The sequence below is a fragment of the Octopus bimaculoides genome, chromosome 23 (assembly GCF_046866305.1).
Source record: "Octopus bimaculoides isolate indiv1 chromosome 23, ASM4686630v1, whole genome shotgun sequence".
Lineage (NCBI taxonomy): Eukaryota > Metazoa > Mollusca > Cephalopoda > Octopoda > Octopodidae > Octopus > Octopus bimaculoides.
This window is the reverse complement of record NC_142950.1, coordinates 12,350,961-12,378,236: the sequence shown is the minus strand read 5'-3', so window position 1 is coordinate 12,378,236 and position 27,276 is coordinate 12,350,961. Positions and strand designations below refer to the sequence as shown.

The 27,276-nt window shown below is 39.0% G+C and overlaps 2 protein-coding genes across 3 annotated transcripts in view; one reads left to right on the top strand and one right to left on the bottom strand.

Annotated features, from left to right (window-relative positions):
• LOC106883599 (uncharacterized) overlaps window positions 1-25,958 on the top strand; it is a 50,098-nt gene extending 24,140 nt beyond the window's left edge. For both annotated transcript variants that reach the window (XM_052976002.2, XM_052976003.2), the window contains 6 exons: window positions 1,002-1,106; window positions 4,297-4,362; window positions 4,894-5,017; window positions 16,331-16,440; window positions 22,015-22,191; window positions 25,472-25,958. In XM_052976002.2, the coding sequence (XP_052831962.1) occupies window positions 1,002-1,106; window positions 4,297-4,362; window positions 4,894-5,017; window positions 16,331-16,440; window positions 22,015-22,191; window positions 25,472-25,546 (657 nt within the window). In that variant the 3' untranslated portion in view covers window positions 25,547-25,958. The remainder of the gene's footprint in view (window positions 1-1,001; window positions 1,107-4,296; window positions 4,363-4,893; window positions 5,018-16,330; window positions 16,441-22,014; window positions 22,192-25,471) is intronic.
• The window catches only part of LOC106883691 (uncharacterized), a 58,971-nt gene continuing 44,428 nt past the window's right edge, over window positions 12,734-27,276 (bottom strand). The window contains exon 3 of the mRNA XM_089340586.1: window positions 12,734-16,359. Coding sequence (XP_089196712.1) covers window positions 13,237-14,364 — 1,128 coding nt within the window. The 5' untranslated portion in view covers window positions 14,365-16,359 and the 3' untranslated portion in view covers window positions 12,734-13,236. The remainder of the gene's footprint in view (window positions 16,360-27,276) is intronic.

Sequence of the window (27,276 nt, the reverse complement as noted above, 5' to 3'; positions counted from 1 at the left end):
TAATTGACTGGTCCACCTGTATTTTCTTTTACCCAAAGCCAAGAACTTGCACTTTGTAGAACACTGCTGGTATGTTAAACAAGAAATGGCTAATAGTGTGTTAAACAAGAAATGGAAATAGTGACCTAATGCTACGGATGTCAAAGCATGGACATATTTGAGCATATTGTCTGAAAAAAACATATGTAGATCAACACACCAGAGACACTGGATGCCTCCCTAAAGACGTTGCAGGACTATTGCAGGACTGAGATGGATGGTATGAGCAAGTCATAAATATCCAAGAAAGCTCGACCTGATGACAATGACGAAATTAAAACCTTACATCAAAATTTTGTGCCAACTTACGCTTCAAGCACCACCTTAATAATAATGTCAAAATTGTTTTGCTAAATTCTTCATTATTTTCAGAATTAAATGAAACAAAGCAGTGTATTTTAGCAGAAATATGACGAAAAAAATAGTTAAATAAACTGGTACAGATATGGCTATGTGGTAAGAAATTTGCTTCCCAACACATGGTTTTTGGTTCAGCCCCACTGTGTGGCACCTTGGGCAAATGTCTTCTTTTATAGCCTCTAGTCAAACAAAATCTTGTGAGTGGATTTGGTAGACGGAAACTGAAAGAAGCTTGTCGTATATGTGTATGTGTGTTTCTGTCTGTATTTGTCCACCATTTTGCAACAGGTGTTGGTGTGTTTACATCTCCTGTAGCTTAGCAGTTTGGCAAAAGTGACTGATAAAGTACCAGGCTTTAAAAAAAAATAAGTACTGGATTGATTTATAAAACCAAAATTCTTCAAGATTGTACCCCAGCATGGCCACAGTCTAATGACTGAAACCAATAAGAAAAGTAATAAATCTATAAAAGACCAGTCTCATCTAAAAATTATAAAAAAAAGAACCATTATGATTTTTACATTTTTATTTATTTCTGTTAAAATCCATAATTTTTGTAAGAATATTAAATCATATTTTTGTTGTTCTTTGTCTGCTTTCAGCAAAGTATCCGTGGTTATGACTGTGATGTTTGGGTTGCTCACATCGATACCTACCCAACGTTTCCACTGATGACAGGATCAATTATTGAATGGTATTTTATAACAGTGAGTTCTAACAACTACTCCATCTTCTGTATCTTAGTTTGCATGCATGTGTGTGTGTGTGTGTGTGTGTGTGCATGGGTGTGTGAGCATGGGGCACACACATATCTTTTGTTTCAGACTGCAGCCATGCTAGGGCGCCACCTTGGAGAATTTTTTGTTTAATCAATCGAACCCAGTACTTTTTCTGTCAGTCTCTTTTGCCAAACGGCTAAGTTACAGGAACATAAACACACCAGCATTGGTTGTCTAGTGGTGGTGGGGCAAATGAGAAACACAGACACAAAGACACACACAATAAATAAATAAATATATAAATAAATAAATATATATATATAGAGCGTGGCCGTTGCCAGTACCGCCTGACTGGCTCCCGTAGGATTTTCGAGCGAGATCGTTGCCAGTGCCCCTGGACTGGCTTGTGCGGGTGGCACATAAAAGACACCATTTCGAGCATGGCCGTTTTCGTGCGGGTGACACGTAAAAGCACCCACTACACTCTCTGAGTGGTTGGCGTTAGGAAGGGCATCCAGCTGTAGAAACTCTGCCAAATTAGACTGGAGCCTGGTGTTGCCATCCGGTTTCACCAGTCCTCAGTCAAATCGTCCAACCCATGCTAGCATGGAAAGCGGACGTTAAACGATGATGATGATGATGATGATGATGATGATATATTAGCTTACAAGCCACACTCTGTGCAGACATTTAAGATAGCTTTTGTGGAGAGCTAATTGGGCCTGCAACCCAAAACTAAAGAGAGGTAAATAACACGGCTATAATATGTCTATAATGACTATGTACCCTGGTGGTGTCTGATTAGAGGTTAATGACAGATGAGAATTAATTCTGTAAAGCAATCATTCTATTGTTCCAGTCCCAAGTTGAATTCAAACTGTTGGCCAACTTGTCCCAAAGTTCTTATGTTGACATAATAGTAACAAAGTGAATGTCATTTATCTCTCCCTTGAACTCCAACATCATCTGACAAATGCCACCAAGATGGTGTCAATCAGCCAAACTTTACCTGCTAGACATAGCAACACAAATACCTTTAAATCTGATCTCAATGCTGAATGTTCAAGAACCAAATGAAGGGCAGATTTTCATCCTGGGATCATCCTGATTCCAGAAAGGTATAATATGTCAATGTAGAGCAAATGTAGGCTGAGATACTGGGGACCCAGACAGACAGACAGAATTTCACTTTTATATAAATACATATATATATATATAGCCATCTGGTTTCACCAGCCCTCAGTCAAATCGTCCAACCCATGCTAGCATGGAAAGCGGACGTTAAACGATGATGATGATGATGGTGATGATATATATATATATATATATATATATATATATATATATATATTAGCAAACACACCCATCCTTTGGATGGTTTAAGTTGCTTTGGTGTTATTTTCTTCACCATATAATTGAACTACCGAGAAGGTTAATGAGTAGCACAGCAATCTATGTCTCCGATTAACTTAGGAACAGAAAACCAAATTGATGGCTGGTTATTGTAGAGGTCGTTGCACTTTAATGATCATAGAACATATAAGTTTGCAAACGATGCAAAGTAGAGCTGCTGGAGTGTTTTGGGAATAGATTATGAATAATGACTACAAAATATAGCTGTTTTACATGAAAGCAAAATTTCTTGTCAGAAACTGCCACATAAATGGCGTAAGGAAATTGAAGGAAGATGCTGGAACTTCCCCTCTGTGAGTTTATTTTAATCAACAGCAAAGGGAGCTATTTTTTCGGAGAGATAAGCTAACAAAAGCTCCTTTATTTCGTCTTCCCTCATAGCCTGTGCATAAACTAACAGCGAATGCCACATAAATTTAAATTGGTATGGAGCTTTCTGAAAGATATGTATAGCTTTCGCTAATGGAAGCAAAACTCTTATTTAAAGATTGATTCTTTGGGACGAATCATATGTGATTGTTTAAAAAAGGTTAGAACAACAATGCTAAGACATATTTGAAACAACAGACAACAGTCGAAATATCATAATGCAAGAGTAAATAAGCATCCTTAAAATGAAACAATGCATTGGTAGGTAAACAAAGGTATCAACAAATAGAAGAAAGGGAAGGGTACATCACCTTTGAAGTAACTCAGAATAGGTAAAGGTAAGCTTTCCAAAGATTAATGCAGTTTAACTACAAAAATTAAGATTGTTTGGTATTGAATATTCATCGCGTACAGTGTTCCTAGTTAATTTAATCACCGTTGTAGATGGACAGACAAAATAAATAGACAAAATCCTTTCACTTTTATAAAAAAAAATTTTTTAAGTATGGAATACCCTACATACAAAAAATCTATGTCTATTAAGGTCCATTTACACGGAAGCTCTGGGCAAAATGTTTAGTGCATGACTATCCTTGGGACATAAGTAATGTGTGTATAAAGTTTGGTGAAAATTGATTGAGAATTGTGGAAATGTATGCATTAGTCATTATACACATACATACTCTGATTTATATATACAAGATATATATATACAACAGGCTTCTTTCAGTTTCTGTCTAGCAAATCCTCTCACAAGTCTCTGGTCAGCTCAAGGCTATAGTAGAAGACACTTGTCCAAGGTGCCATGTAGTGGAAGTGAACCCGGAACCATACAGCCATGCCCACACCTATATATATGAGAGAGAACTGTTCTTGGTAGTATAGTTGTGTCTCCATCTGTCATGCCGTAGGCCAGTGTTCAATTCCCCACTAGGGAAGCAATATACCCATAGGTACATATATGGCTGTGTAGTAAGAAGTTTGCTTCCCAACATAGTTTTGGGTTCAGTTCCACTGCATGGCATCTTGGGTAAATGTCTTCTACTATAACCCCAGGTCAACCAAAGCCTTGAGTGGATTTAGCAGACAGGAACTGAAAGAAGCCCATCATATATGTGTGTGTGTGTGTGTGAATCCCACAAATACTTGACATCCCCCATAACCTAGCAGTTCAGCAAAAGAGATTAGTACAATAAATACCAGGCTTTCAAAACAAAAAGTACTGGGGTCAATTCATTCGACTAAAACCCTTCGAGGCAGTGCTCCAGCATGGCTCCAGTCCAACAATTGAAATAAAATATGAAATGTTTGAACTAAAAGAAAGTTAATATTAATTCTAAATTGTCTAATGTTATATTTTTGGGGTTTTTTTTTTTTTTGCATATAACCATCTCAGCGCCAGTGGTATTATGGAAAAACTGCCCATGGAGTACCAAAGTTGATGATACAGACTGACCTTACTGTAAGTACTTTGCAGTTAATTTAGCTTAACTCTTTAATTAATTGTTTCCACGGCTGGATGCCCTTCCTAACGCCAACCACTCCGAGAGCGTAGTGGGTGCTTTTACGTGCCACTGGCACGAAGGCCAGTCACACGGTACTGGCAACGGCCACGCTCAAAATGGTGTATTTTACGTGCCACCTGCACAGGAGCCAATCCATCGGCACTGGCAACAATCTTGTTCGAATGTCTTTTCACATGCCACTGGCACAAGTGCCAAGAAGGCAACGTTGGTAACGATCATGCTGGTGCTATTTACATGCCACCGGCACAAAAGCCAGACAGCTGCTCTGGCAACGATCGCGCTCGGACGGTGCTCTTAGTGCTCCACTGGTACAGGTGCCATCACGATTTCGCTTTCACTTGCCCCAACAGGTCTTCGCAAGCCAAGTTTAGTGTTCCTACAAATTTAGTTCGATTTCGATTTCGTATGAGTATTTTCTTGTAAACTGCCATTTCATTCTTTTTGTTTTTTGGGTTTTTTTTAAACAGTCGCATGAAGTTGAGGAAAAGAATATATATAACTTCAGAGAGACAGAACCAGATATTTTATTGTTTGATGTCACAACATGTTTTGAATTCAGAGATAAATACAAGTTTATATTCACAATACCAGGTAGGTTGCATACAATTAACTTTTTTCATTCCAACCTGCTTGAGACTGCCTTTAATTCCATTATACACACTTGCTGTTTTAAAATGATCTAAATTAAAACTGTCCACCAAAGTTTCATATTAATTTATGTTCCAAACCATCAGTTATTTTAACTGATTTTTCATTAATTTCAAAATTAATTGGTAATGTATTTCAACAGAAATATGTTAACAAAAAAGTTAAAATATTGTATGACTCCATCGGTTTGTGTGTTCTATAACTTACCTGAGACTGCCCTGGTTCTATTATCAAAACCTTCCACCAAAATTTCATGTTATGTTTCAAACACCAACTTAATGGCCGAGTTATTTTTACTAAATTCTTCCTTATTTTTAACCTTCTTGGAATACCCAAACTGAATGATCAGCCCAAGTGATACAAACTGAAAGGACTTTGAGGCCGATCCATCGGTCCGATGGAACAAATGTTGTGAATGGTTGGTTTTAAAGTGTAATAGCTAATCAGAGATCATCTTTTAGTAGATGAATCTCAATAGAAACAAATCTTGGTCTTTTTGGCTACACATTCTAACATACCATGTGTCTCAAAAGGGTTAAAATTAATTGAAACAAAGGTAACGTATTTCAAAAGAAATATGGTAACAAAAAGGTTAAACAGATCTATTAAAATCTAACAAAAATTCCATACTAATTTATGTTCCAAACGCAAGATAAATGTTGACAAAATTATTTTGCTAAACTCTTCATAATTAAAAAAAAATAATTTAAACAAAAACAATGTATTTCAATGGAAATATGATATTAAAAAAGACGCCCTTATTCTACAATATAATTTTTTTGGTTTAAAGCGATCTAAATTAAAATCTTCCATCAAAATTTCATGTTAATTTGTTCCAAACATCAGCAAAATTATTTTACTAAATTCTTCTTCATTTTCAAATTTCAGTAGACATATGGTAACAAAACGGTTAACTGCCTTCAGTTGATTCAGATTTGGGCTAACATACAGCATGAGTTTATAAGCAGGTCCTGTGGAGACAGGAAAATTGCTATGGGTAATAGAATTAAGGTGGTTTACACTTTTTTTTAATGTTATTCAACACCATGGTGAAGAAAGAAAAATTATAATGGATGCTAACGCCATTGTCTTCAATATCATCATCATTCAACGTCCACTTTCCATGCTAGCATGGGTTGGATGGTTTGACTGAGGACTGGCAAGCCAGTAGGCTACACCAGGCTCCAATCTGATTTGACTGTAGAACAGCTGGATGCCCTTCCTAACACCAACCACTCCAAGAGTGTAGCAGGTGCTTTTTACATGCCACCGGCACAGGAGCCAGTCGGGGTCACTGGAATCAACCACGTACTCATTAATAAATACAGGAGCAGCAAAAAATTATTTCATTAATATATTTTCCTTGAGATTGGTATTTGTCAGGTTAAGAACTCTTGGATTAACTAAATGTACTTTAAAATGTGTAGCCAAAACTTTTTTGTGTTCCTATTTCATATTTCACAGAATGCTATTTTATTAGCCCCTCATAGATACACTATGTGTTTGGATATATATAACATATACCCCCCACACACATACATTTTAGTGAATAAAGCAATTAAGGATATTAAGACAGAGAATGCCCCTGGTCCATAGGAATCATCACTGAGGTGCTTAAAATATCAGCAACCTGTATAGTTAAGAATGAGACCAAACAACTGGTGTAACAGTATTATAGTCAACTGCTAGAAAGGTAAAAGTGACACCTTAGACTTGGGAAGAGATTTAGCCTAGGTGAGATGCAGTTTGGTTTTGTGCCATGAAGAAGCACTACCAATGCTATCTTCCTGGTGAGGCACCTGCAGGAGATGTATTCAGCCAAAAATATACCTCTGTATTTGGCTTTTGTTGACATTGAGAAAGCCTTTGACAGGGTCTCCCACTCCCTTATCTAGTGAGTAATATGGAATCTAGGGACAGATAGTTGTTGGTGAGAGCTGTCCAAGCTATGTACAGGGATGCTGGTAGTAAATTTTGCAGTGGGTATAGCAAGGAATTTTGCGTACAGGTAGGAGTCCACTAGGAACAAGTTCTCAGCCCTTTCTTGTTTATGACAGTCCGCCAGGCCACAACAAAAGAATTTAAGACTGGCTGACTTGGGAGCTCCTGTATGCAGATGACTTTGTTCTTATAGCTGAATCATTATTAAAGCTAGAGAAGAAATTTCAGGTGTGGAAGCAAGGTCTGAAAGCAAAGGACCTTAGAGTTAATTTAATATGACCAAAGGTAAATTAATGATCTCTTTGGGAAGATGGCCCTACTCAGAATGTAGAAAAGATGTTGGTAGAAACTCCATACAGTGTAACCAGGGGAAGCTACAGTCACATAAGAGGTGCAGCTGTATCACAGGAAGATTAACAGAGAAAGTAGTCTTTGTGTGTGACAGATGAGCATGATACATTAAACACCAGGAATGCGCTGAAAATAGACTCCCTCAAATGTTGAGGGGAATCCTTAGAAGTGGGAGACAATTTCTATTACTTAGGTGACCAAGTTAGCAGTGGAGGAGGAAGCTCTGAAAGTGTAACAGTTAGCTAGAATAAAAACAGGCTAGGCAATATTCAGAGAACTGCTACCTTTGTTGGTAATAAAGGACTTCTCCCTCAGGGTGAAAGGCAGTTTGTATGATGCCTGTGAATGAACAGCTATGCTACATGGCTGACAGACATGGGCAGTGACAATTGAGGACATGCAGAGGTTTGAAAGAAATGAAACCAGTATGCTCTTGCTGAATGGGTAATGTCAGAGTGTGACTTGAGAGAAAAATTGGGTATAGGAGGCATAAGATGTAGTGTGCAAGAGAGAAGACTGTGCTGGTAGGTCATAGAATGCATATGGATGAGGACAGCTACATCAGGAAGTGCTGAGCTCTAATTGTAGAGAGAACGTGTGTAAGGAGTAGGACCCAGGAAGATGTGGGATGAAATGGTAAGAAAGGATCTCCAAACATTGGGTCCAAAATTTCTGACAGTTTGCTGTGCTTAAGGACACACCAAGCTAAGTAAAATTGTGGCTGCCCCTATATACAGGCGTGTCCTCTATATCCTTGTCACAACCAAATCTCAGACTCATGGATGCTGGTACTGCATAAAAGCACCTGTGCCAATGTCACATAAAAACTCTGGTGCTGGTGCCACATAAAAGCACCCAGTAAATTCTGTAAAGTAGTTGGCATTAGAAGGGGCATCCGGCTATAGAGACAATATCAAAACAAGCAAATGGTGTCTGGACAGCTCTCCAGCTGGCCAACTCCTGCAAAATGTCTAACCCATGCCAGCTTCTTTATATATATATATATATATATATATATATATATATATATATATATCAGCATTTTCATTTGGAGTCTGGTGCAGCTCTCCAGCTTACCAGTTCCACTCTGTTTTGGCTTAGTTATTATGGCAACCACTCGAAAGAGTGTACCAGGTGCTTTTAATGTGTCACTGGCACAGGTATCTATAACATGTCACCAGTACTGGCCATAACTACAACTCCACTAAGCTTGGCGTGTCTTCTCAAAGCACAACAAATCACCAACAGTCCTGGCCACTTGTCATCACCTCTGTGAGACTCATATATTCTTTTATTCATTTCAACCGTGCAGCTGCAGTCATCATATAAATGTGTGTGTATATATATATATATATATATATATATATATATATATAGGAAAACAAAAATAATAATAATAATAATAATAATAATAATAAGGCAGAATGCTAAACTGAAAGCATATTTTAATATAGATGTGCATAAGGAGGATTAAAAAGGATTTCTAACCGGCTTTCATTGCATGCCAAATTTACAAGAGGGGAATTGAAAATAATGTTTTTTACAAAAATATAAAAAATATATAAAAAAAAAAACATACCAATACATTATATTGTCTTTGAGTTTTTAAAGTTCAATAGTAATCCATGTAGATAATTGTTAGATAGATTAGGATGCATGGAATTAAGGATCGTGTTGTGTTTAAAAAAGGCTGAGAGTTTATGTGTTAAACAGGAAATGTGGTGTCAAAACAGGAAGTGTGTAAAATTTTTATTATGATCACTATGGATCTATATACACAGATTGATACAAAAACAATACAAACAGATATACAAAATGTATGATTTCTTATAAGTTTTAAAAAATTTTTACGATGTCTTTATATAAAATTTACAATTTAAAATTCTTATAACGATGACTTACTTTTATTTCCTTTTGAATATTCAGACATACATATGCATACATACCCACACACATATATATATCTATATAAATATATACACATATATACATACATTCATACACACACACATACATACCCACACATACACCTACACACATGTATGTCTATTAAAAAGGGAGATTGGGTTTTTCAACCCGGCAGCCTATAAGGCCCAGCAGTTTGCCTTTTATTTTCTCAATGATTAGTTTGGGTGACTTACACCCACCTTTTTCACTACTTCCTTCCATCTCCGTTCATATACTTTCGCTGACAGGGTTCTATTTTCCAGCCCTATCTTGCTCTTCAGATGATATCTGAAGTAGGACAGCAATCCAGAGCCGGATATGTAGGACCCTGTCACGATACCTTCCATTCTTGTCCTCCATATACACTCTTTCAATACTGCTACCGTACAGAGAAAACAAGCCTCACCTTCCTTTGATAGTCCAGTTGGCAGTATCATCTTTATCATAGACTCAGCCGACAGCTGTACTCGTCCCAGATGCGACAACACGTGTCCTACGTAAATCATCAAGCCGGAGAGCTGCCGACAATGTACGAGAGCGTGCTGGACAGCTTCACTGTCCTGCTCGCATCTTGGACATGTCGGTGGCACTGCTAAACCGTGCCTGGATAACTTTTCGCGAACAGGTAGAGCATTCCTGTAACTCTGCCAAGTCAGAGATTTTTGGAAATTATCCAAGTACTCTGGCTTGAAGGTCTTACGAAACAGGTTGGCGAGTTGGTTCTCGTCGAACCCCAGAGCCCCTCCTAAGACGTCATCGTTTCCCTCCTCCACTAGCCGTCTGTAAAATACCGAGGTGGTATTCCCGCAGCCAGCCTTGCCAGTCTTGTGGATAGACCAGAGTGCCTGACGGCACTCCTTCTGCCATAAAGTCAGATTACATCTTCTAATGAGACCGGGTTTAAATCGTTCCAGCGAGGCCGGTCGCGGCAAGAACTCCTCCGCCAACGGACTCCACACCTTATCACCCTCCAGGTGGCACCAGAGATGTCTCAGCCTCAACGCATGTCTGCGCATCATTAGCCAGGGCATCCCCAAACCACCCTTTAGCGGTTCCTGGCAGTATACGGAGCGCCTCACAAGTGGCTTTCCCCCCCTCCACAAAAAGCGGAAGAGGAGTCGTACCAGCTTGTTTAGCCAAAAATCGGGGCAAGGCACAACGGACAGGCGGTAGGTGATTACAGATGCTATAAACATCTGCACCACCTCCGCTCTACCCTTCAAGGACAGAGACCGCCCGGACCACTTCCGGATTATGGCCTCCACCTTGTTTACTACCTCGCTCCAATTCTTCTCCATCTGTGAGTCTGAACCGAACCAGACTCCAAGCAACTTAACAGGACCATCTGTCCAGTGTCCAACGACACTGGACGATAACGGCCTGTTCCTCCAGGTGCCGAGGCGCAGACCGATGGACTTGGCCTTGTTAACTTTTGCTCCTGCCACCGCTTCGTATCTTCGGAGAGCATCTTCTACTCGAGGTAGTTGTGCTTCCTCAGACACGATGAGAGTGACGTCGTCCGCATACGCAGAAGTAAACTTACCGCATCCGATCTCATTAGGGTTGCCACCCAACTTCTCCGGCCTCTGCAGCAATGGCTCCAGGGCCAAAACATACAGGACCGGAGACAAGGGGCACCCTTGACGAACAGACCGCCTGATCGAAAACGGCTCCGTTAGGTAACCGTTTATCTGGACGGTGGACTTAATGCCGCTGTACATAGCGGAGATCCATCTGCGAAGGCCCGGGCCTATCCCAGCCGCTTCGAGGACGGCCTCCAGGTACCGATGGTCGACCCTATCGAATGCTTTACTTTGGTCTAAGTGGACCACTGCCCCTCCTTTGCCAGCTAATTTCCCAACCCTGTCTAAGGTGTAGCGGAGAAGGTGAAGATTGTCCTGGATCAACCTGCCTGGGATTGCACAGGTCTGTGCCTTCCCGACAAGCTTCTCCACGACCGCCGTCAACCTTTTAGCTAACACCTTGGCCAAAATCTTTAGCTCTACGTTGAGTAGAGTTATGGGCCTATAGTTACTAATGCTATCCCCCTTGCTTGGGTCCTTCTGTATCAGCGTCACAACTCCCCGGCTTACAGAACTGGGAATTCTCCCATTCTGCTGCCAGTTTGCATAGACGCCTGCCAGAATCTCCCCAAACAAGTCCGGCATTGCTCGGTAAAACTCGTAGGGCAGACCATCCAGTCCCGGAGACTTTTCCCCAGCGCACTCGGCCAGCACCTCTCTTACCTCCGCGGGAGTGATCAGGCCTTCACAGCATTCAGCCTCGCGCGCCGAGAGTCGAGGCCCGCCAGCTAGGAAGTCCCTTAAGGGCTCCCCACGCTCAAGCGGACCGCTCTCCCTGAACACCCGAGCAAAATGCTGGTGAAGGGCCTTTTGCATCTCCTCCTGTCCGTAGATCTTGCGTCCCTGCCCGTCAGTCAAAGACCCAATGCAGGACTTCTTGCCCTTCTGACTCTCCACATGGCGAGCCCATCTGGCTGCGTTGATACCTTCTCGTTTCCCAGCGCGTAACTTAGCTCTGACTCGGCATCCTTCGTGTTTGGCATTGAGGTGACGATACAAGACCGTTCTCGCCGCCGTCACTCTGGATGCGGTGCCAGATTCCATTGCCTCATCTAGACTCCTGACTAAGTCACCCTCTATTCTAGTCCTATCTAAACTTAGCTGATTGCTAAATCTAATGGACTCAAGTCGTATGGCTCTCTTGAGGGCGTGCCACCATCTATTATTAATGATGGTGCCACATAATGCCCTCTGCACTAACTCCTTAATCCGGGTACGAAAAGTTACACAAGTCAAAATAGACTTGTTCATTTTCCAATACCCGGGTCCCTGTCTATGACACTTATCTATATGCACCTCACACGTCACAAGTTTGTGATCCGAGTAAGGCACAATGCAAAAATGTGGACAGCTAAAACTATTCTTATCTCTTTCCTTAACAAATATTCTATCTATATACGATCTGCGTGAGCCGTCGTTATTACTCCACGTCCACTGTGGAACGCTCGGCTCATCCAGTCGGTAACGGTCTACTAGATTAAAGCTCTCTAGTAGACCTTTGAGGCAAGAATTTCCTTTCCTATCAGCGGAGCCTACACTATCAACTCGCGCATCGAGAATAGTGTTGAAGTCCCCTAACAAAACTATGGTTTTAGACGTCAATAGAAAGTACTCCAGGTTCCGAAAAAAATCCGATTGCCTCTGTCCGTTAGGAGCGTAGACAGCCACCAACCTGAAGGACTGCTTACTTTCGTGTGTCACATCTAGGACGACCAGCCTACCTTCTGGGTCCAGAAAGACAGTACGTATCTGCAAATCCAAGTTTTTCTTGATGAGGACTGCCACGCCTGCACCTCCCCTCTGGCTCAGAGAAATAAATTTCTCGTAACCATTGAGGAGGGGCGAGAACGCTTCAGGTCCCTTCATCTTGGACTCGGTTATTACAGCCACATCTATTCTATGTGAAATGAGGTCGTGCAGAAAACAAGCCTGTTTCCATTTCGACCCCATTCCACGCACATTTAAACTACCCAACTTAATCATTGAAAAAATAAAGGTAGAAAATGAGGACTTACGGTTGTGAGAGGGAGCATGGCACTTTTTGTTTGCCAACCTCCCCTCCTCCTTCCGTTTCTGCTGGGCTCTTTCTCGGGGTTGCCACCGGGCTCTGGTTTGGGGTGGCTGCCGGGCTGACAATCAATCTGCCCTCTTTTACGTCGTTAGAGACGTCAATTATCAGTTTGTTTCTAACGTGCTCTTGAAACAGTCTTTCTGCAAAGTCTTCTTCCGAGACCTTTGCATATCTGTATTGAGCGTCCTCTGTGCCGCTCTTGAAATATCTTACCCTTGGGTGGGCTTTGATATACTTCACCACTTTTTCATTTTTAGTGTTTATCGCCACTATTTTTTTGTTTTTTTAACACCTTTCAATGCAGGTTGAGGGGTGGGGGGCTTGAACCTCTGTCCTATCAGCATTGTGCCAGCGGGGTAAGGGTGGGAAGTTGTTTTTTTTTCCTCTGTCTGTGCAGAGGTTTTTTGTTTTGTTTGGGGAGGGGACTCTGGCGCGTGTTGTTTCTTCCTTTTGTAGCTCGCAGTTTGGAACTCCATCTTTTCCGTTTCGCTCTCCACCACGGCAACTATTTTTTCTCTCTCTTGTTCCTTTTCTTGCTCTTTTTTTCCTTCTACAGTGTTTCCACTCTCCACTTCGATGGTAACTGCTTTGCCTTTTTCTTTTTCTTCCTCGTCCGCTTTCGGAGGAGGGGCGTCACTCGTTTTAACGGTGTTTGGCTTTGTTTTTACACAGGCCGAGCGGACGTGACCCTTCTGCCCACACTTGAAACATCTGGGTCGACGTCCCTCCACCGACACGCGGATGGTATGCCCCTCCCCCACAAACACCCTATCAGGCAAATTCTCGAATGTGCTATTCTCAGCTTGGACCAGAATTTCCAACGTCTGACCTCTCCATCTGGTCGCTTCCTTCTTCTTCATGCTTAGGATATTAATTTTCTCCTCGACATCAAATATAACGGCTGCTGCCGCCCACATTACGTCGTATCTGAAAGGAATGTCCTCAATGGTCACCCGTGCTGTTCTTTTTCCCATGTAAGTGGGCAGCAACATGATTACATCGTTTTTTAACGTCTCCGTCGAGACCTCCCTCGCCACTTCAGCCGAGTCGAAGTGCACCTCAACCGTTGCACTTCGTACTCCGCGGTTGACGTGGCGGACCTTTGGCCATATTGGCGCCAGACACCTCTCGACCAGTTCGTTACGAACCTCCGTGATTTTTTTTTCTTTTATATTGTATACCTTGTATACTACTATCTTTTCCTTTCGTGCATTGACAGTCTCGGGTGGTGGAATCAATTTGGTTTCACCATCCACCTTTTGTATGTACTTCCTGAACGCGTACAGACTCTCTTTAACAATTTTCAGTTCAATGGTGCTTCCACCAACAGCCTGAGAAAAACTTTGCTTTGGCATACTTTCTCCCTGAATGGGAGCGTTGCTTTCGGCTGTCGCCATTTTGTCAAAAAGACAAAAATAACAGAAAAAATTCTTGTCGCCAAATGAATGGTATTTTCCTGCCCCGTAGGGCGAAAAACTACTGTTAAACAAACAGTTACAAAAATGTCTCACAATAACAGACGTAAAAGAACTCACACAGACGTAGCAGCAAAGATATTTGAATCAAGATATAATACTCCAAACAGGAAAGAAACAGGAAGTGTGTGTAAGGGAAGACAATTCTGTGGGTTTTATACTCTTTAGTTGGAGTTCTAGACTCTTTGTCAACAGGAAGTTTATGTCTGTTCTTAGAGAAACAAGAAGTAAATTTATATGTATTTCAATGGGTAGGTGAGAGAAGGGAATATGGTCACTGAGGAGTTTGTATCTTAAGAAGCATTTGGAATTTCTCTATAAAAAGATTCTCCTTGTTGATTCTTTTTTGCGTAGAGATTCTGTCTTTACATTGATAGAAAGGGAATATAAGGAATTTAGGGTTTTTATTTTTGGCGCAAGAGTCTATGTGGCCACTGAGTGGAATTTGGCGGTGTTGTGGAAGATTTATTTGTTCTTTATGGACTGCTACTCTTCTACACAAGGGGAGGCTCGTCTGTCTGGATATAGTTATGTTGGCAACCTGCACATGTGAGGACATAAATGAGGTTCCCAGAGGAACAAGAGAAGTTGGTCTTGATTTTAAATCTTTTTCCTTGTTTGAAGGTAAATTCAGAGCCTTCAAATAGGTAGGGGCAGGTACCACAGTTAGGGCGTGCACATTTTTTAACTGATGGGGGTGGAAGTGGTGTGTGTAGTTTGGCATTAGTTAAGAGTTTTTTCAAAGATTTGTGTTGCCTTTTGCATTTAAGGACTTTGTGTGTATTGATGATATTATTCATTTTCAGGTCTGTGGTGAGTAAGGGGAGGTTTTGTTTGATTGTGGTGTATGCTTCGATATTTTTGGGGTTGTGGGTGGAGATGTATGGAAGTATTTTGGGGTTGGGTGTGTTACTGTGTTGGGTGGTTTTCAGTGTGTTTTTGTCAAGTTCCTTGGCACATTTTATTCCAAAGTCTATGAGTTTGGACGGATATTGGTGTTGTAATAGTGGGTTTTTTTGCGGTCTTGTAAGAGTATTTCTCGAGTGGTTGGGTCAGAGACAATGGTGCAAATTCTTTTAGCTAGATTGAAGGGGATATTTATCTTGGTGTGTTTTGGGTGGCATGAGCTGAATAGGAGGTATTGTTGTGAATCTGTAGGTTTGTGGTAGATGTCGGTTGTAATTTGTTTATTAGGTGTTTTTATAATTAAGAGATCAAGAAAAGGGAGATGATGTTTGCTGAATTCCATAGTGAATTGAATGCTGGGATGTATGTTGTTAAGTATGGTTTTAAATTCTAAAAGTTTTTCATAGGATTCCTTCCATATGATGAAACAATCATCTAAGTATCTTTTCCAGTTTTCCATTAAGTAGATGTGGAAAAGGTGTCCAAATTTCTGGCGTGAGATCTCATATAGTGGTATATTTATTTTTTAAAATATTTTTGTAAAAAACATTATTTTCATTTCCCCTCTTCTTGAAAATTTGCCATGCAATGAAAGATGGTTAGAAATCCTTTTTAATCCTCCTTATGCACATCTATATTAAAATATGGTTTCAGTTTAGCATTCTGCCTTATTATTATTATTATTATTTTTTATTTTCCTATTATTTCTCCACGTGCGGTTAACACAACTCCACCATTTACTGACTGATGTATATATATATATATATAAAATAAAACCAGAGTTGGGTTAACATTAATTCAGTTAAAGAGTTCCTACTAAGATCAGTGGTATCAAGCAAGCAGAGCAGTTCATATTTCTTCTCTAAATCCAAATATGTACAGAAACCCAAGTCTAATAGTCAAGACAAACCTGCTTTCACCTTCTAAAAACCTTCATGAAAATTGTGCATAATCTCCATGTTTTAATGTATTTTTCTTCAAGTCAAACACACCCAATTAATTGAAAGGCACCTGAAAAGTTTTAAACGAGGGATTGTCAACGCAATTATTGATAATATACAGATTTCTCCTATGAGAATCAACCAAATAAATGTGAGTTTTTTTTTTTAAGTCATTCTTAATTTATGCATCAGTTACTAATTATTATTTTTAATCATAATTTTTACATCCATTTTCTCAAGTTTGTATGAGTTCATTCATTCTTTCATGTATGTATCTTCATTGTTTCTGAAGTCAAATTTACTTTTCATCCCTTTGTGGTCAATAAAGCGCTGGGGTCGATGTAATCAATTAACCAGACTCCCACTAAAACTGCCAGCTTTGCACCAAAATTTGAAAGGATTATTAAAATGGCAACAAGCTAGCAGAATCTTTGCTGTGCCAGACAAAATGCTTACCAGCATTTCTTCTGTCTGGCTTTTTACATTCTGAGTTTAACCCTTTAATGTTTAAACCAGCCATATCTGGCCCAGGTATTCTACATGTTTTATATTCAAACTGGCGATATCTAGCCTCTCACACCTAACCTACATTGACATTCTAAAAATAAACAATCACATCATTGAAACCTCGAAGCTATAAGATAATGCAGGAATAATTCAAAACAATTTGAGTGAAAAGGTATTACTTTTAACAGGGTAATCTGAACACTAAAGGGTTAAATCTAACCAAGGTCAACTTTTCTTTTCATCTCTTTGGGGTCAATAAATTAAATCCCAATCAAGTATTGGGGATGAGGTAACCAACTGACCCTTTCTGCTTAAAGTTGCTGGCCTTGTAGGATTATTATTGTTGTTGTTGCTACTGCTGTTATTGTTGTTAAGGTGACAAGCTTGGAGAAGCGTTAGGATATCAGACAAAATATTTAATGGCATTTCTTCTGGCTCTTTATAGTTTGAGTTGAAATTCTGCTGAGGCAAACTTTGTCTTTCGTCCTTTCAGGGTTGATAAAATAAGTACCAGTTGAGAACTGGGATAACTTGTAATTGACTAAAACCCTCCCCTTAATTGCTGGCCTTGTGCCAAAATTAGAAAGAATTGTTATTACTATTTAGAAGGCAGCAAGCTAGCAGAATCGTTAGCATGCCAGACAATATGCTTAGTGGCGTTTTGTCTGTCTTTATGTTCTGAGTTCAAATTCTGCCGAGGTCAGCTTTGCCATTCTTCCTTTCAGGGTTGATAAAATAAGTATCAGCTGAATACCGGGGATTCATGTAATCAACTAACTCGCTCTCCCTAACTTGCTGACTTTGTGCCAAAATTTGAAATTATTGTTATTGTTATTATTATCAAGGTGGCAAGCTTGCAGGACCATTAGCATGTCAAAAAATTGCTTAGTGACATTCTCCTTTTAGCTGTTTATGATCTGAGTTCAAATGCTGCAGAGGTCAACTTTACCTTTCAGGGTCAATAAAATAAGTAGCAGTTGTGCATTGAGGTCAAGTAATCAACTAAGCCCCACCCCTACAAAAAATTTCTAGCCTTGTGCCTATAGTAGAAAGGATTATTATTATTGAGTGAGAGAGAGCAGCGCATGCCATCAATGTGACACTGGGATCAAATATACGAAGCCCAATATACCCATCATGATAAGGGCCTGATAAGGGTACACCAGGCATATACATCACAACCATATGTGCATGACATGGTGATTTCGTGATTTCATATCAAGATAAATAATGCATGACCTTGCAGGTGGGACTTAGAATTTTCTTCAGGTCGAGTGGCCCAAACCATTCAAAAGGTCCCTGAACAAGAGTTGCTTAAGGATGTCGAATGAAACACCCATGTTTCCAGAAGTCAATTATTCAAACCCCGAAGAATTCCTCTCAACATACAGCTATAATGCTCCCCCATTACTTCTGCTCGTGATCAGAGATTCGCATACCATCAGCCACCAAGGGACATGTTCAACTGGTTACGGTCAAACAGCTGACAAGCAAATTTGTGATACTGAACAGAATATTTGCTGTAGCCCATCTTTTTTACCAAGACAAAACATGTACATGATAACATTTCCAACAAGTTAAGATCAGAAGCCATGAGAGCCAGTGCTTGGTATTGCATCAGAGCGCCAAACAAAATGCTTATCTGTATTTCATCTGCTGCTATGCCTGAGTTCAAATTCTGCCGAGGTTGACTTTGCCTTTCATCCTTTCAGGGTCAATAAATTAAATACCAGTGAAACACTGGGGTCAATGTAATCAACTAGTTTCCTCCCACAAAGTTTCCGGCCTTCTGCCTATAGTAATATTATTATTATTATTATCATTGTTGTTGAGTACTTATAACATAGAATAATTACATTACATTCTATTACCATCAGCCAGTCAGTTGAAACTGACATTCAAAAGGGTCAGAGAAAATAGTCCTGTCAATTATATTTATTTTACTGCTTTTATCATGGTCAAAGGTCATCATCATTATACCACCAGCTTAGTGGGAGGTTTTTTTTATTTGGTAGTCATAGCAGTAGTGTTGCTGTGTAAACAAAATAAATGGAAACATGTTAGACATATGCATACTGCATATTATAAACATGTTATATATACATACATACAAGCACATGCTACACACACACATGCAGTAACACATACATATATACATATTAATTTCAAATTATGGCACAAGGCCAGCAATTTCAGGGAAGAGGCCAAGTCAGTCACATCAACCCCCAGTGCTCAACTGGTATCTACTCCAGCGACCCCGAAAGGAAGAAAGGCAAAGCTGACCTCAGGAGAATCCGAATTCACACTATAAAGCCGGACAAAATACCACTAAGCAATTTACCTGGTGTGTTAAGGATTCTGCCAGCTCACCTCTTAGATATTATATTCATATTAATATTAACATTGCAAAGACCTGTTGAGGCAAGTGAAATCGAAATCGAATTAAATTCGATGACTGGCACCCATGCCAACGTCGTCTCCTTCATTGGACATGAAACTTGGCTTGCGAAGACCTGTTGGGGCAAGTGAAAGCGAAATCGGGATGGCACCTGTGCCCAGCGTCGCTTTCCTGGCACTTGTGCTGGTGGCACGTGTAAGATATTCGAGCAAGATCGTTGCCAGTGCCCCCGGACTGGCTTCTGTGCAGGTGGCAAGTAAAATACACCATTTTGAGCGTGGCCATTGCAAGTACCGCCTGACTGGCCTTCGTGCCGGTGGCACGTAAAAGCACCCACTACACTCTCGGAGTGGTTGGCGTTAGGAAAGGCATCCAGCTGTAGAAACTCTGCCAGATCAGACTGGAGCCTGGTGTAGCCATCTGGTTCACCAGTCCTCAGTCAAATCGTCCAACCCATGGAAAGCAGACATTAAATGATGATGATGATGATGATTATATACCTATATACACTATTAAAATATTAAACACATACATTATTAGCATGTTATAAATACATATTAAAATGTGGTGTATTAGGAAACAGTGGTAATTGAAATTTTGTAAACAGAGTTCTAAGCCAACATAAAGTGAAGGCTTATAATTCTATTTACAAAATATATTAAAATGTTATACACCACACATATATTAAATAGTTAATATACATAAACATGACATATATCTTTTATTTTTACTTGTTTCAACCATTAGACTGCGACCATACTGGGGCACCACCTTGAACAATATTTTGTCAAATGAATCAACCCCAGTACTTTTGTTTTAAAGCCTGGTACTTATTCTATCAGTTCTCTTTTGCCAAACTGCTAAGTTACAGGGACATAAACACTAGCACCAGTTGTCAAGTGGTGGAGGTGGAGGGGACAAACACAGACACAAATACACACATATACATATATGTGTGTGTGTGTGTGTATATATATATATATATATATATATATATATATATATATATATATATATATATATATATGACAAGCTTCTTTCAGTTTCTGTCTACCAAATCCTCTCACAAGGCTTTGGTTGGCCTTGTGAGTAAAAGACACTTACCCAAAGTGTCACACAGTAGAACTGAACCTGCAACCATATGGTTGGGAAGCAAGCATCTTACCACAAGCTTCTGCTATAAATACATACATCTTTATACATACTTTCCTATACTCATCTTTTATCTTTTACTTGTTGCAGTTGTTAGACCGTGGCCATGCTGGGACACCGGCTTGAAACATTTTTAGTCGAATGAATTGACCCTGCACTCAGACATAAATGGGCTCCAGTAATAGTTGAAAAGTTAACCCTGCAACAGACCCAAGTCCTGTTCAGGAGTGGGGGTGGTTAGTGTTGTAATCTCAGTTACTTACACACCATGGAAACCAAGCGAAGCTCTAGCCTTACAAGTTCTAAGACTCATGACAGACCTAAGTTTAAATCTACAAACCCTGTTAATTTTTTGTGTTAACCCTTTTGATACCAACCTGCCCAAGACTGCCTTTGCTTCTATGAAACAAACTTCCCATTTTAAGGTGATCTAACTAAATATTTTTCATTAAGATTCCATGTTACTTTGTCCCAATTCCTACCTTTAGTAATGACCAAGATATTTCAATGAATTCTTCATTATCTTCAAAATTAATTGAAATAAAGAGAAATATGGTAAAAAAGGGGTTAAAGCAATAAGGAGCAGGACTTAAACAGTGAGCCATTTGCAAGTAGTGGTCTCCCAATGTAACGAGATGTCACTACAAAAATATATAATATCATCTAAAAAGAGAAAGACTGTCCAGGGATAAATAAAAAGAGCACCCCTATTATTGAATACATAAACATCAACATAAGGAATATTGATGGAACATTCCCATCAAAACTTCTACAGGAGTGGCTGTGTGGTAAGCAGCTTGGCACTTTGGGCAAGTGTCTTCTACTGTAGCCTCAAGCCGACCAAAGCCTTGTGAGTGGATTTGGTAGACGGAAACTGAAAGAAGCTCATCGTATATATGTATGTGTGTGTGACTGTGTTTGTCCCTCCAACGTCGCTTGACAACCGATGCTGGTGTGTTTACGTCTCCATAACTTAGCGGTTCGACAAAAGAGACCGATAGAATAAGTACTAGGTTTATAAAGAATAAGTCCTGGGGTCGATTTGCTCAACTAAAGGTGGTGCTCCAGCATGGCCGCAGTCAAATGACTGAAACAAGTAAAAGAGTAATGTCATCTAAAAAGAAAAAGACTGTCCAGGGATAAATAAAAAGAACACCCCTATTATTGAATACATAAACATCAACATAAGGAATATTGATGGAACATTCCCATTAAAACTTCTACAGGAGTGGCTGTGTGGCAAGTAGCTTGCTTACCAACCACATGGTTCCAAGTTCAGTCCCACTGCATGGCACCTTGGGCAAGTGTCTTCTACTATAGCCTCAGGCCGACCAAAGCCTTGTGAGTGGGTTTGGTAGACAGAAACTGAAAGAGGCCATTCATGTGTGTGTGTGTGTGTGTGTGTGTGTGTATGTGTGTGTGTGTGTGTGTGTGTGTGTGTGTGTGTGTGTGTGATTAATAGTTTAAAGAAAACAGAATATACAATGAACAATATATATATCTATGTATGAGTGTGTCTGTGTTTGTCTCCCCACCACCACTTGACAACTGATGTTGGTGTGTTTGCATGAATTCACTTTTACAATATAAAACTACCATTTCCTGATGTAAATTTTTTTGATGTCATGATTTTTAACCATATATATATATTCTTGAACAATTTTGCAGGTTGAGTTTGTAAAAAATAAAATCTCAGCATCATTTGAGATTCATGACGTGGTAACAGTTCCTAATAGTGGTGCCCTTACAAAGAAGCAAATAAGCTTGAAGAAAGCTGTGGACGAACTGGAAAGCATTTTTACTAAAGGTGCTTTCACAGTCCCATTTAAATATGGAGACCAACAGGTAAGCACAAGAAAGTTATGACACTTAGTAAAACTATATATATATAACTCCAAGAAAGTTAGGGGCTGTGAATCCAAAACACCAAGGGATAATATCTATCCAATATACTGTCGGAAGAATATCCAATTATTATTACACTAGTGTTTTTCCTTCATATTACCAAGTGCAATAAATGGGTGCGGGTAAAAGGATATTTTACCCTTAATTTATATAGCAATAAGAAAATGGAGGGGAATATGTGGTATTCATCAACTTGCAGACATTGTATTCTGTCAATTTACCTGTTAATTTGTTAACTAAGAGGACAATAATAACAATATACAAACACATGCGACATATTATGTCCTTTTTTAATTACTAATATGGCATAATATGTCTCATGTGTCTGTATATTGTTTTTGTTGTCCTCTTAGTTGAAAAATAAACAGGTAAATTGACATAATACAATGTCTGCAAGTTGATGAATACCACCTATTCCCTTCCATTTTCTTATTGCTATATATATATATATTGTTATGTTTCAGGGTGGTATTTTTTTTTTTTTTTACCAAATGACTACACACATTATATACTTGTTCTTCACTTCAGCTTTATTATTGCTCTTGTTTTAGTGTCCAGGATAGGAGGAGACACATGGGGTGGGGAGTCGCTGAAGAGATCACAGGATGTGTGACGAAAAATTTCAGACAAAGGACATTAAAATAAGAATACTAATAAAGCTGAAGCGAAGAACACAAGTATATAATGTGTGTGGTTATTTAGCAACAGAAAAAGACATCCCAAACCATAGCAAGATCTGTTTCAATGGTTGATTTCACATGAGGAATCTTGCAAAACAAATACCTAAACATTTATAAATATACATACATTATATATATATATATATATATATATATATATATATATATATATATATAAAGGACACAGGTTTCGTGTGTCACATAGCTAGCTAGAGGCGATGGCTTCTTGGAGCTAATTCACGGCAGCTTTCGTCCTAATTTTGGGACTGCCATGTTGGCTTGGCGATAACTATTAATTTCCAGTACCGCTGCCGTAGTCTCCTTTAGAGAGACTTAGAAATATTAATAACTCTATTTCTGAAAACCAGTGGATAGATTCCACTGAAATTAGATAAATAACCTTCGAGCAGATAGTCAGCAGCGCCGCCTGGCTAAGGCTTGGCTGCTCTGCATTGACAAGGGGCAACACCCTGAAACTAGTCTGCAGATGCCAAACCAGCAGGGGGACACTGCTGACCTCCCCTGTTCGAAGGTTATAAAGGACACAGGTTTCGTGTGTCACATAGCTAGCTAGAGGCGATGGCTTCTTGGAGCTAATTCACGGCAGCTTTCGTCCTAATTTTGGGACTGCCATGTTGGCTTGGCGATAACTATTAATTTCCAGTACCGCTGCCGTAGTCTCCTTTAGAGAGACTTAGAAATATTAATAACTATATATATATATATATATATATATATATATATATATATATATAGGTGTGTGTTTATATATATTTCTTTATACCAAAAATTAGGCAAAAGAATATAGTATCTGTTAACAAACTTAGCAAAATACTCACAGTTGAGTTTTTGTGTGTATATATATATATATATATATATATATATATATATATATATATCGACTTTAAATAGAGCTCAAAACTGATCCATTGAAAATACTTTATTATTATTATTTAAAGTCTATATATATATATATATATATATATATATATATATATATATATATGAATGAGGGTAAGTCAAAAATTATCTGCATTTTCACCATAACATATCTTTATTATTGTCACACTGCCTTCTGTGCACATGTGCTTATAGTTGGTACAATTGTGGTCACATGATAGAAGTTTGAGCCTGATCGTGCCATTTTTCTTTCTGGCTTTACAGCAATGTGCACCAAAGAAGAACAAGAACAATGATCCAAGTGATGGTAATGGTGAACCGGTTCACCATTACCATCTATCAGGCATGCTGAATCTTCTTGCCAGTAATGGAGTTTGACAGCTGTCCTACCCCCTCTTCGTGCATCACGCCTGTCCAGCCTCTTTTAAACTTCTCGGTCCCTTCATATACACCCCTATGCAGTAGTGCACTGACCCCGTATTGTGCTAAAAGCCTCCAATGAATTTCAGCACCTGACACACCTTTCGACCAGAGAAATCAGATCGCTGCTCTTTGCTCTTCTTTGATGCACATTCCTAGTGAAGTGGCCACGTTTACACTGTAAAACCCGAAAGAAAAATGGCAAGATCAGGTTCAAACTTTGATCATGTGACCACGATAGTACCAACTATAAGCACACATGTGCAGAAGGCAGTGTGACAATAATAAAGATATGTTATGGTGAAAGTGCAGATAATTTTTGACTTCCCCTCATATAAATATACCGGAGTAAGCACATAAAATGTGCAACAGGGTGGAAAAAAGAGTACTCAAATACCAGATGTAGAGTAATATGCTTTATTTAAAGCAGCAGAAATATAACAAAAGACTGTTACTCGGAGTTTTACGTTCCCATTCATCGGACAGTTTTCTAACATTTTTCTTCCCATTTCTAACAAAACTGTCTGATGAACAGGAACGTGAAACTCCGAGTAACAGTCTTTTGTTATATTTCTGCTACTTTAAATAAAGTATATATATATATATATATATATATATATATATATATATATATACTCTTTTACTCTTTTACTTGTTTCAGTCATTTGACTGTGGCCATGCTGGAGCACCACCTTTAGTTGAGCAAATCGACCCCAGAACTTATTCTTTGTAAGCCTAGTACTTATTCTATCGGTCTCTTTTGCCGAACCACTAAGTGACGGGGACATAAACACACCAGCATCAGTTGTCAAGCAATGCTAGGGGGACAAACATATACACACACATACATATATATATATACGACGGGCTTCTTTCAGTTTCCGTCTACCAAATCCACTTTGGTCGGTCCGAGGCTATAGTAGAAGACACTTGCCCAAGATGCCACGCAGTGGGACTGAACCCAGAACCATGTGGTTGGTAAGCAAGTTACTTACCACACAGCCACTGGCCCTTGTGCTGCTTCTCAAACAATTGCCTTGGCAATTACTCACTTCCGAGCTTGTTTCCTCACCTTTAATTTTTGCATCATTATGTTCATCTACAATTTGCATTCTACCCTGTTAATACTAACTCGTCTTAATTTAATTCAATTTAACAATCATAGTCTTGCCCTTTTTTTTTTGCATATATTATTGAATTTTAATATTTTTCATTTTCAGATAATCATGATTGATGCTGACAACAACTCCTTAACTAAAGAAGAAGTAAAAGGAACACACAAATCTAACAATTAAGACACCTATAATGGTACCAGTGCCATGTCAATAGTATAGTAGTGCACTGGAAATAGTATGTTGTCCAGGTAATATCAGAATGAAAAAAGGGAAACTAAACTTTGCAAGTGGATCAAATCATCTTGATATAACTTATTTTACTCAATGCAAAAATTCTAATTTTTTTTTCTTTTTGTTTGTATATTTATTTCTCTTCAAAGTTCTTGTTTTGTTTGTTTTTGTTTCTTGAAAATGCAGTCAGAAAAAGTGAAAGAATTAATGTCCTTTTAAAAGATTTAGATATGAAAAAAGAAAAAGACAATACCATCCTGACATAAACAGATAGATTATTTTATAAGTAAAATTCATTTGAATTGTTATTTTGTTTTCATTGCGAGAGAAAAAAAATAAACATGTTCATTTTGTATTGATATTATTATTTTTGTGTTTATTATTTTATGTAGCTGTCTCAATTTTCAGCAAAATAAAAGTATGTTGCTGTACTGACACTAACCAAGGGCAATGCACTGCTTCTCAAAATTATTTAAAACCTTTTAACATTCAGATTACATTGTTTAATGCAATTGGCTGTGTGGTAAGTAGCTTGCTTACCAACCACATGGTTCCGGGTTCATTCCCACTGCGTGGCACCTTGGGCAAGTGTCTTCTACTATAGCCTTGGGCCGACCAAAGCCTTGTGAGTGGATTTGGTAAACGGAGACTGAAAGAAGCCTGTCGTATATATATATATATATATATATATATATATATATAGCGTTAGGAAGGGCATCCAGCTGTAGAAACTCTGCCAAATTAGATTGGAGCCTGGTGTTGCCATCCGGTTTCACCAGTCCTCAGTCAAATCGTCCAACCCATGCTAGCATGGAAAGCGGACGTTAAACGATGATGATGATGATGATGATGATATATATATATATACTTTATTTAAAAGCAGCAGAAATATAACAAAAAAACTGTTACTCTGAGTTTCACGTTCCCGTTCATCGGACAGTTTTGTTAGAAATGGAGAAAGAATAACAATGCAATTGAAAGTAATATAAAATTTAAAACACATGGATTCGTTTGATTGGTTGTTTCAAATAACGGTCATGGATTGGTCGTTTCAAATAACGGTCATGGATGCGTAATGCACAGACCAAATAAATTTAATATAGATTCATCCTATTAAAAAAATATATCGAAGAAAACCTTAAATAGAAAAATGGGCTCAAATAGGATGAATCTATATTAAATTTATTTGGTCTGTGCATTACGCATCCATGACCGTTATTTGAAACGACCAATGAGCAACTTAAACATTAAAGGGTTAACTACTGCCCCATTTTTTTCCCCTACAACTTGCACACCATCCCTCTACCTTCTGATCTATCCACTGCATTGAGCCACTTCTATCTCTCTCATCTTACTTCATTTCCCTTCAACCACACCACCAACCTTGTTCATCATTCACGAGATTCTTCTCCAAGCATCTGTTACTCTTCCCTCACACTTTTATGAAACACACCCTCTCCCCATCCCACCTGATCCACAGTCCATATTCTTTCATCCTCACCTTCTTGTGACACCCCATCACTATCATCTTTATCTTCTATCCAGCTACTCTCATTCACCCATATATTATGTGAAGTTGCCATATATTTTTTGTATAGCAAGATGCCTGTGCTTGTCCCTCTATTTTACATTAGCCCAGTGGTTCCCAAACTTTTTGGGGCTGTCACCCACTTGGCACC